The sequence below is a fragment of the Neovison vison genome, chromosome 7 (genome assembly GCF_020171115.1).
Source record: "Neovison vison isolate M4711 chromosome 7, ASM_NN_V1, whole genome shotgun sequence".
Taxonomy (NCBI): domain Eukaryota; kingdom Metazoa; phylum Chordata; class Mammalia; order Carnivora; family Mustelidae; genus Neogale; species Neogale vison.
In genome coordinates, this window is record NC_058097.1 from 200,288,328 (window position 1) to 200,303,783 (window position 15,456).

General features: G+C 52.9%; 1 protein-coding gene across 1 annotated transcript; it reads left to right on the forward strand.

Annotated features, from left to right (window-relative positions):
* The first annotated feature begins 1,103 nt into the window (after window positions 1-1,103).
* On the forward strand, window positions 1,104-8,567 carry CDC42EP2 (CDC42 effector protein 2). Its single transcript, XM_044259655.1, has 2 exons — window positions 1,104-1,196; window positions 5,708-8,567. Exon 2 carries the CDS (start codon window positions 6,016-6,018, stop codon window positions 6,658-6,660), a length of 645 nt encoding a protein of 214 aa, XP_044115590.1. The 5' UTR covers window positions 1,104-1,196; window positions 5,708-6,015; the 3' UTR covers window positions 6,661-8,567.
* The last annotated feature ends 6,889 nt before the right edge of the window (window positions 8,568-15,456 follow it).

Here is a 15,456-nt window from a genome sequence, read left to right on the forward strand (position 1 = left end):
GCTCTGAAGGGAGCTCTCGACCCTTCCCAACCTCCTTCCCCCAAAGGAGGACTCTCAGCAGATGAGCAGAGCGTAGGGGGCTGTGCCTCAGCCACATTCCTGCAGGCTCAGGAGGTCTCATCAGTGGAGTCATTCTAGGTCAGGGGACGAGGCCAGCTTGCTGTCCCCCAAAGCAACTGTTCCAATGTTTGTATAAAAGTGACTGTTGTGGGGCCTGTATTCCCATCCAGAAAGCACACACAAGTTTCTTCTCTTGTTGGGGACTCATGTAACTCTCCTTTTATAGGCAAAGAGGCTCAGAAAGGGACCGTCCTTTGCCTATGGCCACAGAGCAAGTGGGCAGCAGAGTCAGCACACCACCCAGGTCCACGGCTTAGAGACAGCGCTCAAGGCTTGACACAGAGCTGCTGTTCCCTCCCAGGGTGTGCTGTGGGAAGGAGGGCATGGCAGGAGGGACAGTGGCTGGATGACAAGCTACAGAATGAATGAATGAATGAATGAATGAAACGAAGCTAGAATGAGTCTACGAATGGGTTCCACCCCCGCCCCGGAAGGAAGCCACCTAGACTGAGGGCAAACGGGCGTGCCCAGGCCACCTTGCCCACACACCCTCAGTGCTCTCTTTTCTAGGGGGCGGTAAACTTAAAGCTCTCTCAAGTTTGTTAATATTTTAACTCGGCTGCCTCCAAGGCCTCAGTCATTCCCTTAGTGGCCACCAAATACACTTGATGGGCGGCTCCCCAGACCCAGCCCTCCACGGAGGAACGGGTCCAAGGACGCTCGGTGAATTATGAAGAACTATTATTCGGTCTTCCGGCGGCCGCCCCCTCGGCCCTTCGAATACCGAGAGTTCTGGTTCCGACAGGGGCAGCCGGAGTCTGCAGAGTCCAGCCCGGGCACCCGACACCGCCCGGCCCGCAGCCACCCGAGCCTGCCCTGGACCCCGCGCCCGCGCGGCTGCGGGACCTGGGCGCGGCGCCACCGAAGGGGGAGCACAGGCTGGGCCCCTAGTCGGGCGGGGATGTGGGCGGGGCCTGGCTGGGGGCGGCCCGGGCATTGGCTCCGCGGGCCAGGGGCGGGGCTTCAGGGGCCACGGACCTTGCTGTGAGTTCACCGCCGGGATCGCCTCCCAGAGCCGCGCCGTCCAGCTCCCGAGCTTTCGCAGTCCGCGGGGTCCGCCGCCTGCGCGCGTCAAGGTGAGTTCGGGCCGGGACTCTGCGGCCCGTCCGCGACTCCCAGGGGCCCCCCTGAGAGGCCCACCCCGTGGCGCCCCGTCCTGGCTCGCGCCCCGACCCCTGTGTCACCCCCGCGCATGTCCTTTCCCGGGAGCCTCGGGCTCCACGGTGTTTCCCGCCCGCGTGTCCGTCCCAGCGGCCACGCCCGCGTCCCCTCCGCCTGCAAGGGGCAACGCATCCCGAATCCTAACTCGTGGTCCCGCCCTTCACCCTGAGCCCTCGCCTCCACCCTACACCCGGGACGTAGGAGGGCCCTCCCGCCGCCCAGCGTCCCCGCCCGGGCTGGGGGTCGTATTTTTAGTCGATGGTGATGTGTCCTCCTATCTTTAGCCGCGGCCGCGAGTGTCCTGAAACGGATCCGGGCTGGGTGCTCGGGCAGCGGGCGGGGAGGGGTCGGCGCCGGAACCCGAGCTGGGGCTGAGGAACCCGACCCGCGGGAGCCAGGGGTGGGGGCCTGCTCGCCCGAGCTCTGGCCCTGCGCCGAGTGGACACTCGGACATCGCCCAGGCCGGAAAGCACGCGGGAGGCTCCTCCCAGAGCTTGGAGACCCTGGCAAGATCCCCGATCGTCCCTTTCCCCACCTACTGTCTGGTCGTAAGACCAGAACACCCCAAGAGAAGAACATCCCCCAGACGATCCGCATCTGATAAGCGAACGTGCCACTCCTTGGGGGGCCCCTGCCTGGAGCACGAAGCGCGCTGGCTCGCGCAGGGACGCCTCTGGGATGCTGGGCGACAGAGCGAGCGAGCGAGCGCCACCTAGCGGCCGTGAAGCCGAGCGCCGCCCCGCACAGGGACCCCGAGGATCGGGGAGACTCCCGCCCGCGAGCGGGACTCGCAGGCTGCCTCCAGGGCAGGCGGGAGAAGACGGTCGCTTGGAGGGTGGAAGTATTCGGTTTTGATCTTGTTCGGAGCACTGTCCCCGGATAACCAAATTGCTTGAGGAAGGCAGGCCCTACAGCTGTTTGTCGAATGAATGACAGGGACCCCCAACCCCATCTGTCCTACATCTCTCATTTGTAACTGTGGCAGTATGGTCTTCCAGTAGCCTTCTGGTGATGGCTTTGTCAGTCCATTTTATTGATGGGGAAGGTGAGGGCCAGAAAGGAGACATGTCTTGCCGAAGGTCACAGAGAGTCCCAGATGGAGATGGATTCAATTTCTGGCTCCTGATTTCGAGGTCAGGGGTTGGCTCTTTGAGCACCGGTGATGCGGACTGGACTAGTACTCCTAGCCAAGGTAAGGGGCTGTGCCTCCCGCAAGTCATTCTCTCTGAAGGAGGCCCAAGGCTCCTTTCCAGGGCAAGCTCCCATCTGCTCCTCCCACTTCTGGGGAAAGCCACCCCTTCCCAGCCCCCCATAGCCTTGTCCTGATGGAGAGCTCATTCTCATATCTCTGGATCCTTGCGAATTAGCGGAGAGGGGTAGCCAAATGGACTTAAATGGAGGCATTCTGGGGACCGAGTGGCCCCAGCCTAGCTGGGAGCCTGTTTTTTTTCCTGCTCCCCAGCTTTCAGAGGTTGGGTGGCCCACTGCATCAGAGCTACAGGGACCTGGCTGGGTACTGGGGCCCACTTTTCCTCTTCCCAGCTGAGCAACCTCAGCAACGTTAAGGTCTCTGAGGTTCAGCTTCTGCCTCTGTAGAAGTCAGTGGTGACACTCGTCGTGCTGTGCCTGGGAACTTTCAAATGGGAACCGTGTGAGGGCAGCTGGAGACTGGGGTCTCACGCTTGCCAAATCCGAATCCTTAGGGCTTGATGATTGCAATTCCCAGCTCTCCCCTGGGTGGCTGACGCTGGCCCAACCCTTCCTCCCCAGCCCCAGTTCTCCCCACATCTGGAAATGGGCGGGTACATCTGGCTCAGAGCAAGACAGCTGTCAGGGACGCCCAATTTGTTGTGGAAACACACAGGCTCTCTTGGCGCACTCTGTGATGGGGTGTGGGGGGGATGGCAGATCCCACCAGCCTGCCCCACTCTTCGTGAGTGCAAAGGAGGGAAAAGCTGCCCCAGGACTGCTTGCCTGCCAAGGACACAGGTCGGATGGCTGTTGGCGTGCCCCCAGGTCTAGCACGGTGATCACAGGTAAATGTCCGCACCATGAGTGAGGGGTGGGATCCCAGGACCTCGAGGCACCCACCGCCTCCCCCGCCCTCCACCCTCTACTCAGCTCCTTCCAAGCTTAGCTGGAATTCTGCCACAGGAGAGTCACTCCTTTGTTTCCTGTTAAACTGCAGGTGCTCAGGGAGGGGCAAGATGTCCGGTCCCTGTGGCTCAGTGTGACTGACCTGGAGTGTCCGGTCCTGGGGGTGGGGTTTCCTGAGTGAGGGCCTGGGCTGGGAGTTGGGACTCTGCCTCTCCTGCATTCTCCTTCCTCCTTCCTGCTCCCTCCTGCCAGCCCTTCATTCTTTCTTCACCCGGACGGAGAATGGGGCCTAGGACCAGGCCAGGCCTCCGAGCTGCTGCCCCACACCTCCCTGGCCCTTTTCCTACCTTCTCAGCCCCTTGGCAGCCTTCAGAGGGGGCAGTGGGGGAGGGGGGCTCATCTGGTTACCCTCTGGACGACCTTGGACACATTTCTTTGCCTTTTGTGTTCCAGTTCCACATCTGGGCTCTCATATCCACGTTCAAGGCCAATCCCCAACCGTGGGAACGCCAAGGAGGGCCTGCCACGCTTCCTTCTTCTGTTAAGCCGGCATGACACCCCACCACAGTGCACTTATTTTTTCCACATTAAAAATAGCTTTATTTTTTTCTGACTACACAAATTATATGTGCACCTAAGTAACACATGCTTATTATTCAGGTCTGGAGCTTATAAAAGTATGAAAAAGAAAGGCAAAATCATCTGAAATCTGCCACCTGGAGAGAACCATCATCAGCATTTTGCCAACCATCCTTTTTTCAGTTACATATATCACTTTCTAGTAACAATACCAAATATTACAGGTAATTTTCATCTAGGACACTCCTCTCCTGCCATATCCCTGACTCCAAACCCCTTCCCTGCCTTCCCCCTCCCCCCCACCGCGCTCTACACAGCCCATATAACAACCCACTGCTGGCCTTCCAGGTTCTCTCTCTCTCTTTTTTTTTTTTTTTAAGATTTTATTTATTTATTTGACAGACAGAGATCACACATAGGCAGACAGGCAGGCAGAGAGAGAGGAGGAAGCAGGCTCCCTGCTGAGCAGAGAGCCCGATGTGGGACTCGATCCCGGGACCCTGAGATCACGACCTGAGCCGAAGGCAGAGGCTTAACCCACTGAACCACCCAGGCACCCATGTTCTCTCTTTTTATGTAGGGTATAACCCTACTCGGATCATATCTGTAGGTACACATACCTGCGTGCGTACACGGGGAAGGGGCAGAGCAGAGGGGAGTTGGTCACTACTGTCAGAAATAGAATCTTTTTTTTTAAGACTTTATTTATTTGAGAGAGAGCGAGAGAGAGCACATGCCTGAGTGAGGCAGAGGGGGAGAGAGAGAGAGTCTCAAGCAGACTCGCTGCTGAGGGCGGAACTCGACACAGGGCTCCATCTCATGACCCTGAGATCGTGACCTGAGCCAAACCAAGAGTCGGGCACTTAACCGACTGAGCCCCCCAGGTGCCCCAGAAATAGAATCTTCCATACTACCCTTTTGCATTCTGCTTCTCTCCCTCGTCAATGCCTTGTGCAAATCCCTGCAACATGTATTCTGGGTTGGGTGTTTAAACGGGGATGAGGGAGGTTGATAGCAACGACTAAATGAGACGCGTTTGCAAGGAACTCAGCAAAATGCCAGGCCCAGCGCAGAGCCCCCCAAAATATTTGTACCCTCCACTGCATCTTCCCGTCAGGCGCTGGGCAGGGTGGAGGGACAGTAACTATGGCAGACTCCTTCCCGGAGCTGGGAACTGCCAACCCGGAGGAAAGAAGGGGCACTCCGGCATGACCTCACTTCTGGGTGGGATGAGACTGGGCCCAACGAAGGCGTCTGTCATTCGGCCCTGTTGGCCGAACACCTGCCACGTGTCCAGGCCTGGCACGGGCAGGTGGCCGAAACAGAGTTCACAAAATCTCTCTCGTTGGTCCAGTAGGGGACCAAGACAGGTCTCAGAGACCTCCCCACACAAACTTGACAGTTGCTATGTCCTGGGGCACAGCTGATGCAGAACCCAGGCAACAGCGATGGGCAGAGCCAGAGACCCAGGGCGAGAGACCAAAGCCAGGACTTTGGACATGACTCTGGGCCTGTCACCCAGGTTCCCAGGCCTCAACTTCCCTCCTGGGCAGGAGAGGGGCTCAGTGCTGGTGATCCAGGCTCCCAGGGGCAGTAAGGCCACAAGCGAACACGTGCTTCCTCCAACACGGCTTCCCGCAGAGGAGTGGCCACACCTGGGCTCCTGGGGCCGACGCAGGGGCCTCAGAAATGACACCAACGCCTCTGCCTTATGTCCTTCTGTCCCTGACTTGCACCTTTGGTTTTTCAGCTCTTCAGCCCCCCAGGGAGAACCTCGCGAGAACAAGACGGGAGAGCGCGGCTGTCTCCAAGAGTTCCACTTCGCTGCTGCTAATTTTCCAGAGCACTTTCAACTCTTTTGGGGAGAAACCGATTTTTGTTGTCTCAGCCTTCTGACTTCTTTCTTTTTCTCATCCCTTGGGACATCTTCGGCCACATCCCACACATCAGTCTTCGCCCTTCACCAAGGTTTTGGTGTCTGTGGCCGAGGCCGTGAGAGGAGGCCGCGGTCCCCACCGTCCCCAGCGCCAGGAGCCGGGCCTGGGCGCTGAGGTCACGATGTCCACCAAGGTGCCCATCTACCTGAAGCGTGGCGGCCGCAAGGGCAAGAAGGAGAAGCTGCGGGACCTGCTGTCGTCGGACATGATCAGCCCGCCGCTGGGGGACTTCCGCCACACCATCCATATTGGCAGCGGCGGGGGCAGCGACATGTTCGGCGACATCTCCTTCCTACAGGGCAAGTTCCACCTCCTGCCAGGGACCGCAGTTGAGGGACCTGAGGAGGATGGCGCCTTCGACCTCCCCTTCCAGTTCACCCGCACCGCCACGCTGTGCGGGCGGGAGCTCCCCGAAGGGCCATCCCCTCTGCTCAAGAACGCCATCTCCCTCCCTGTCATCGGTGGGCCCCAGGCCCTCACCTTGCCCACAAGCCAGGCCCCACCCAAACCCCCTCGCCTGCACCTGGAGACCCCGCAGCCTTCCCCACAGCCTTCCCCGCAGGAGGCAGGCAATGTGGACATCTGGAGAATTCCAGAGGCTGACTCTGCCCACAATGGGCTGACCCCCGAGTCAGGGGCCGAGGAGCCCTTCCTGTCCCATGCCAGCTCCCTGCTCTCCCTGCACGTGGACCTGGGGCCTTCCATCCTGGACGACGTCCTCCAGATCATGGACCAGGACCTGGGCCACATGCAGATCCCCACGTAGGACCAAGGCTGGCCAGGCCGGGTGCTCAGGATGGAGTGAATGCTGGGAGGCAGGGGGCGATGCAGCCCGGGCCTAGAAGTCAGGATTCCCAAGGTCCCACTGTGTGGTCGCTGGCCAGTGATTTCTTTCTCTGAGCCTTTGTTTCCCTCCCTCCCAGGCTCTTCCTAGGGGCAGAGTGTGCCTCATTGCTTTCCCCTAAAACACACTAAGGACACCTGCAGAAGTCAGCCCAAAGGGCCCTGAGCATCTTGGGCCAGCTGGACCCCCACCGCCAACTGCTCCTCCTTCCCTCACCTCCCTTGGAGGAAGGCTCTGCCAAGACGGACTCCCCTTTCCACCTGCCTTCTGTCTCAGCCCCGGGGGATGCCCTGATTGGGGGCGGGGCAGGGTTGGGGGAGGCACGGCATAGCCAGCCAGACCTTCGGCTCCATGTCCTGGACTGGGAACATGGCATCGATGACTGAATGTCCCTCGGCCCCATCCCCCTCCCATGGCCAGGAGATTCTGGTCGCAATAAAACTTGCTGCTGCTGGTAGCTGTGCTCTCTGCACCCTTGACCTAGCTTTCCTCCGGAAGGCGGACTGGTCTCTGCGACATGGGCTGACCTGGGGAGGCAGGGGGAGCACCCCACTCCCAGAAGGCTTGGTCCCCTTTGAAAGCTTCTACCTGGGAGCAGGAACCAACCAAATGCCACCTGGAGATATTGCAGTATTGCTTCTGGTGTTTACAAGAGGTGGCTGAGCACTGGGGTAAGACAGGCGCCATGCCCAGGCTGCTGGGGTCTATGGGGGAGACCCAAGAATGAAAGAACAAGCCCTGGTGCAAGGGACCAGCAGGTGCACCAGCATCAGAGGACTGAGGGCGCATGCGGGAGGGAGGGCCAGACCTGGGGCCTGGAGGGATCAAACGGAGCTCATCAGCGCTATTTAGTGAGCAGCTAGGGGGCACTCAAGCGTGTCCCTGGTGCCAGGGATGTCAGACGGACGCGATCCCTGCTCTCCTGTAGCTCATATTCTAGTGGAAAAAGAATATTGAATTTGTAAGCGGGTAAGAGGATTTCCCACCATGTTGAACAACCGTGAAGAAAACAAGATTGGGAATGCCTGGGGCAGAGGGCCCATTAGGATGGTCAGACATGATTCTGGCCCAAACCTGAAGGCTAAGATACACTCGTGCATAAGCAAAGGCACTGAGGCACCAGAATGAATGACAGAGGAGCCGCCAAGTGGTGAAAAGAGCGTGGATCTCTGGGTCTGACCTAGTCTGTGTGAGATTCAGTTTCTCCATCTCTAGAATGGGTCAGTGGTCCTGACCTCGCAGGGCTGTGGGAAAAATTAGGGACAAGGTTTATGAACTGTCACATGGAAGGTACTCCAAAGTGGCTATGGACATAAAGGAACGTGGGGCTCTGGAAAGGCAGGACTGGGGAAACAGCTTGGAGTCCGCTGGGAATGGCTTTGCTTGCAATGGGGAGCTGCAGAAGGATTTTAAGCAGGAGAGACACATGGTCAGATCCGGGTTTTAGCAGGTCACTGCCCGAGCCAGTGGAGGATGGTCCAAAGGTCAGAAAGGAAGAAGCCACTGCAGGGTGAGGAGACTTGGACGGGGAAGGGACGTGGGGATAGAGGAAGGGAGAGGGCTAAGGTGGGGCTTGTGTCTGATCGGTACAGGCCACACGGGTGGCTAGAGGCAAGTTCAAGCCTTGGCTGTCCCCTGCTTCCATTAACCACTGGTTCTCCATCCTTCTGACCCTGCGGATCCCAGATTCCAACCTTGCCCCCAGCCTTTCCTGCCTCCATTCCCTGTGTCAGATTTCATAGTGGGGGCTGAATGGGACCCAGAGGCATTTTGCTTGGCCACGGGGCTGTGTACGTGTGTGTGTTAAAATATACACAATATGAAACTGACCATTTTAATTATGTTTAAGTGTACGATTTAGTGGCATTAATACATTCGTGTTCTTCTGCAACAATCACCACCATTTATTCCAGAACTTTCTTCTTTTCCCAAAGTGAAACTCCATACCCACAAAACACGAACTCCCCGCTCTCCCTTCCCCCAGCCCCTGGCAACCCCCATCTACTTCCTGTCTCTCTGAACGTGACTGCTCTGGGGACCGGATGTAAGTGGAGTCACAGGGTATTTGTCTTTTGGCTTATTTCATTTAGCCTGACATCTTCGAGGTTCATCCATGCTGCCACGTGTGTTGAAATTTCCTTCTTCTAAAGGCTGAACAATATTCCATTGCCTGTCTATCCCACATGTCGTGTATCCATTCACCCCTCAGTGGACGCCTGGTTGCTTCTATCTCCGGGCCATCGAGAACAAGGCTCCTATGAACATTGGGGCACAAACATCAGTCTGAGTCCTTGCTTTCCATTCTTCTGGGTATATACGTACAAGTGGAATCTCTGGGTCATACTATGTCATTCTATATTTAATTTCTTGAGGAATCACGCCCCCTATTTTCCATAGAACCCGCGTCATGTTTCATCCCCGCTACACTTTGTCTTTTTAATTTTTTTTTAAAGATTTTATTTATTTGACAGAGAGAGACACAGTGAGAGAGGGAACACAAGCATGGCGAGTGGCAGAGGGAGAAGCAGGCTTCCCACCACGCAGGAAGTCTGATGTGGGGCCCTGGAATCCTGACCTGAGCTGAAGGCAGGCACCTAAAGACTGAGCCATCCAAGCACCCCTTGTCTTTTTTTTTTTTTTTTAAGATTTTATTTATTTATCAGAGAGAGGGGGGCGTGGAGAGAGCAAGCACAGGCAGACAGAATGGCAGGCAGAGGCAGAGGGAGAAGCAGGCTCCCTGCTGAGCAAGGAGCCCGATGTGGGACTCGATCCCAGGACGCTGGGATCATGACCTGAGCCCAAGGCAGCTGCTTAACCAACTGAGCCACCCAGGTGTCCCATCCCTTTGTCTTTTTTTTTTTTTTTTTAGACTTTTTATTTATTTATTTATTTGACAGGCAGAAATCACAAGTAGGCAGAGAGGCAGGCAGAGAGAGAGAGGAGGAAGCAGGCTCCCCGCTGAGCAGAGACCCCGACATGGGGCTCGATCCCAGGACCCTGGGATCACGACCTAAGCCGAAGGCAGAGGCTTTAACCCACTGAGCCACCAAGGCGCCCCCGCCTTGTCTTTTTAATTTGAAAATTTTACCATCATTAGAGATTAGTGGTTTCACTCTCAGTAGTGGGATTTGAACCCAGATCTGTGAGACCCTAACGCCTATACCTGACTGCAACCCACTCCCCCAACACGGGTGCCCCCCCAGGCCCTGGTAAAGTGCGAAGGCAAAAGGACTTCGTAGCCTGCAGGCTCCCTCTCCTGGTGCTTGAAACGCTTGTCCCTTCTGCCTTGGAAAGGGAAGACAAGAAAAAAAGCAAACCTTCCTTAGAGCTTTGCCCAGCTGGAAAACCACACCTTGCCCTGGACCTGAGCCGAGGTCAGAGCGCCCATGCCTATCTTGGGTGCCCTGGAGCTTCTCCCCAGCCACCCTGCGTCAGGCACCCCCACCCAAGGGCCCTGGGAGGGCACGTGGGGTTGCTGTGTCAGGCTGGAAAAGGGGAACTAGACAAGACACCTGAAACATCAGATGAACTCAACTAGGAATCCTTGCTTGCACCAAGGCAGCCATGTAAAATAATATAAGCCTCCCTAGTACAAAGCATCTACTCCTCTTTCTGCCGAAAATATATTCACTCTTCTTCCGAAGGGAGACGACTCAAAATCTGCCAATGATCACACCCACTTGCAAGGCCAGGATTCACGGATGTTCGTTCCTCCTGCAATTTTTTGTTTACTAGCCCATCTCAATGTCTTGCAAACTATGAACTATGCTGTAAAGTTAATTACCACCAATACACCCTAGACGCAAGAGTGGAAAGAAGAAGAGAAGAATGGGAGAATGAAAATACATAAAAATATACTTGCCACAGCAAGAAGAGAAATATATGTAGGAGCGACAGACTTTTTCTACAAAACCATAGCTGGTATGAATAACTTCCCCTCCTTTACTAACCAGTTCGTATTCCCTTTGCCTTCAAAGACTTTCTTTTACTTTTTTTTTTTTTTGAGGATTTTATCTTTGTTAATGCAACCTCTACCCCCAGCTTGGGGATTGAACCCACGACCCTAAGATCAAGAGTCAGACGTTCTACTAACTGGGCCAGCCAGTTTGCCTTCAGCCTTTTCCTTCAGCCTTCATCTTGGTGGTTCAGGGTTCTTTACCAGGTCGTCCCAGACTTCCTTTTTTTTTTTTTTTAAGGTTTTATTTATTTATTTATTTGTCAGAGAGAGAGAGAGAGAGAGATCGAGAGCACAAGCAGCCAGAGTGGCAAGCAGAGGCAGAGAGAAGCAGGCTCCCCTTTGAGCAAGGAGCCTGATGTAGGACTCAGTCCCAGGACCCTGGGATCATGACCTGAGCAGAAGGCAGAGGCTTAACCAGCCAAGCCACCCAGGCGTCCCCAGACTTCCATTTTTAAAGAATGGCTGATCTACCTGTATAGAATTGACTATTTCTCCCTAAGCTTTTATTTTCAAACATTTCAAACCTACAGAAATACTGAAAGATGAGTACAACGTACATCCATATACTTTATCTAGATTTGCTCATTTTTACCATTTTGCTTCATTTGCTTTATCTCTTCGCCTATAAAAACTATCATCCTGACCTTTTGAAAATAAGATGTGGACATTATAACACTTCATCCTAAATACCTAGCATTTATCTCCGAGACGTCTTTATTTAGCTCACTTCAGTCTTATTTGGCTTCTTTAATCTATGGATTCATATCTTTCAGGGGCACCTGGCTGGCTCAGTTGGTTACCAGTCTGCCTTCAGCTCTGGCTTTGGTCCCTGGGACCTGGGACCAAAGCCCCTCCTGCGCTCCCTGCTCATCGGGGAGTCTGCTTCGCCCTCTCTCTGCTCCTCGCCCCTGCTCATTCTCTCTCTCGATCTCTCTTGCTCATATAAATAAAACCTTTTTTTAAAAAGATTTTATTTAGGGGTGCCTGGGTGGTTCAGTGGGTTAAAGCCTCTGCCTTCAGCTCAGGTCATGATCCCAGGGTGCTGGAATCGAGCCCCGCATTGGGCTCTCTGTTCAGCATTGAACCTGCTTCCTCCCCTCTCTCTGCCTGCCTCTCTGCCTACTTGTGATTTCTGTCTGTCAAATAAATAAATAAAATCTTTAACAAAAATGTAAAAAAAATTATTTATTTGACAAAGAGATAGATCACAAGTAGGCAGAGCGGCAGGCAGACAGAGAGGGGGAAGCAGGGCCTGATGCAGGGCTCGATCCCAGCACCCTGAGATCATGCCTGAGCCGAAGGCAGAGGCTTAACCCACTGAGCCACCCAGGCGCCCCAAATAAAATTTTAAAACAAACAAACACCTCTTTCAGCATCGTCATTTTTCCCTTTAAACATTGCCTATGCTCCTTTCTCTCTCTTTACCCTCTGACACTCCAATTAATTATATATGAGGGGAAACCTGGGTGGCTCATTCAGTTTAAGCATATGACTTTTGGTCTCAGCTCAGGGTCTTGATCTCAAGGGTCACTAGTTCAAGGCCTGCGTTGGGCTGCACACTGGGCATGGAGCCAACTTCATAAAAACATTTGTTTTAAATGTATGTTAGATCTCTCTATGTATCAGTGTTTCTGCTCTACTTCTGTATTTTCTGTTCTTTTGTCTTTTATGCAGTATTAAGGACAAGTTCTGCCTACCTAGCTTCTGGTTTTCTATGTTCTCTCTTCAGTTATGAGTAATCTGGATTCATTGTGTTCTTAATTTTGGCTATCTCACTGTTCAGTTGGAGAAGTTCCATATTGTTCTTTTAAAATTCTGTCGTGGCACTTCTTCTTCTTTTTTTTTTTTTTTAATTTATTTGACAGACAGATCACAAGTAGGCAGAGAGTCAGGCAGAGGGAGCGGGAGAAGCAGACTCCCCGTTGAGTGGAGTGCCTGATACAGGGCTCGATCCGAGACCCTGGGATCATGACCTGAGCCAAAGGCAGAGGCTTTAACCCACTGAGCCACCCAGGCGCCCCATGTTGTGGCACTTCTTAATCCCACTTGCCCACTGCAGGGGTGTCTGTGTGTGTGTGTGTTTAAGATTTTATTTATTTATTCGACAGAGAGAGAGAGAGAGAGAACAAGCAGGGGGAGTGACAAGCAGAGGGAGAGGGGGAAGCAGGCTCCCCACTGAGCAGGGAGCTGGTTGTGGGGCTCGATCCCAGGACCCTGGGTTCATTACCTGAGCCAAAGGCAGAAGCTTAACACTGAGCCACCCCCACAGATGTTTTTATACTGTTTTTTTTACTCCTTTAAACACAATAAGCAATGTTATTTTATGGTCAGTATCAGAAATTCCGGATGTTAAATCTTTGTGTGGGTTTATTTATGTTTTATAGTTTTTGTATAGGTTCTTGTACAAGGCTTCTTTTTTTTTTTAAGATTTTATTTTATTTATTTATTTGGCAGACAGAGATCACAAGCAGGCAGAGAGGTAGGCAGAGAGAGAGGAAGAGCAGCAGACTCCCCGCCCAGCAGAGAGCCCAACGCAGGGCTCGATCCCAGGACTCTGGGATCATAACCTGAGCTGAAGGCAGAGGGTTTAACCCACTGAGCCACCCAGGCATCCCACAAGGTTTCTTTTTACTCTGTGTGCCTGATTGTCATTGACGATGGGTTGGATGTCATATCTGAAAAACATGTTTGTAGAAATAATTTGGGGACTAGGATGACAATACATTCATTTATAAAACTTATTACTCAATACCAGATATTCTTGCTTCTGCCAGGTGACCGGGGGCTGTATAAAGATGGGTCTACTTTAATCCAAACTCAAGGTGTAAGTTTCCCTGAACCACCCAGATATGATTCTGGGCTACAAGTTCACACAAGTTAGGATCCCATCTTAACGTGTCCATGGTGGGGTATCTATTCTCCTACCTTGGGCTGGCTTTGGGTTTTGATTTTTAACCCTCCCCACCAAAACCACCAAACAACAGCTCAGTTTCACAGTTATATCTCCCAGATCAGTAAATGTCGCCAGGACAAAAATTGCTTCAAATTTTGGGCTTACATCTTTGGGTTTTAGTTTCCTAAATATCAGTCCAGTTATCCTCTCTCTCTCTCAAATAAATAAATTCAATCTTAAGAAAGAAAAAATAAAAAAGAATCAATCACACAAGCCAATAGCATGCCCTCTTTTTCCTTTCTTGCCCAGTGGCAAGCAGAACAAAAAATAACCCATTGGCAGTCTTAGCTCCTAATTTAGGGAAATCATTATTGTGCCCCCTCGTGGAAGCATTCCTCCCTTAGGTCAGGGGGAACCCAGAGGCCCAGAAATAGGAAACACTTTGCAAAAAAGTCCTTCATTGAGATTGCAAAAGGCCGCACCCAACTTCCACTCCTTGGTTCCTTCCTGTAAGAGAAACATTGTATATACTGGTTACTGGGTCAAGCATCTGTTGCTCAGTGATGTAGCATTTCTTTTTTTTCTTTTTTTTTTTTTTTTTAGATTTTATTTATTTATTTGACAACAGAGATCACAAGTAGGCAGAGAGGCAGGCAGAAAGAGAGGGAGAAGCAGGCTCCCCGCCAAGCAGAGAGCCCAATGTGGGGCTCGATCCCAGCACCCTGGGATCATGACCTGAGCTGAAGGCAGAGGCTTTAACCCACTGAGCCACTCAGGTGCCCCTGATGTAGCATTTCTTGAAAGAATCCTAAAAGAAGTGAAAGGCATTGATTCTGGGCCCACAAACTACCTTTCCATCTACACAGAACTAACCTGTATATTATTTTTTTTTAAAAGATTTTATTTATTTATTTGACAGACAGAGATCATAAGGAGTAGGCAGAGAGGCAGACAGAGAGGAGGAAGCAGGCTTCCCGTGGAGCAGAGAGCCTGATGTTGGGCTCGATCCCAGGACCCTGGGATCATGACCTGAGCCGAAGGCAGAGGCTTTAACCCACTGAGCCACCCAGGCGCCCCTCTATATTATTTCTAATATTTTAAAATTTTCTTATTGACATATACATGCAGCAAAGTGCCCCAGTTTTGGGTAGTTCAATAAATTTTTATAAAGTGAACCAACCTATGTACCCACTACCCAGAAGAAGGAAAAAGAACATTCCTAGCACCTCAGTAGCCACCTTATGGCCCCTCTTGTCACTCTCCTCCGAAGAGAATTACTCTCCAGAGTTTTTAGCTCTTCTTGCTGTGACATCACAGGACCTTTCCTCAGGGAAAGAGAGAGCTGTCTTCTTCTTAAGAGGGCACTAATGCCATCACGAGGGCCCCACCCTTGTGACCTCATCTGAACCTAATCACTTCCCAAAGACTTCACCTCCAAATGCCATCATATTGGGGTTAATGCTTCAACAGAGGATGGGGGGAGAATCACAAACATTCAGGCCACAACACACAATGTACTTTCGACTCCTGCTTTGGAGTCACTTCTGATACTCTTTGTCCCCACAGTCGTTCGGTTCCTAGAGGTCAAAGACTGCACCAGTATTGTTTCTGGGTTTTTCTTCCCAGTGGCCGCCATCTGCTATGCGAGTTGAGTGCAGGGTAGGCACTGTCCAATATCACACAACCCCATCTACCAAAAGTGATTTTAGGGCACGGTGATGGTAAGATGTCACCCATTCTGAAATATTAAAGTAGGGGAGGGGCACGGGGAACATGTGCATCTTGGAGCTGATGGCAGAAGGTATTTGGCAAACACCAAAGGCCACACCCTGAGGACTGTGACATATGAAAGTGGGACAAAGGGCAG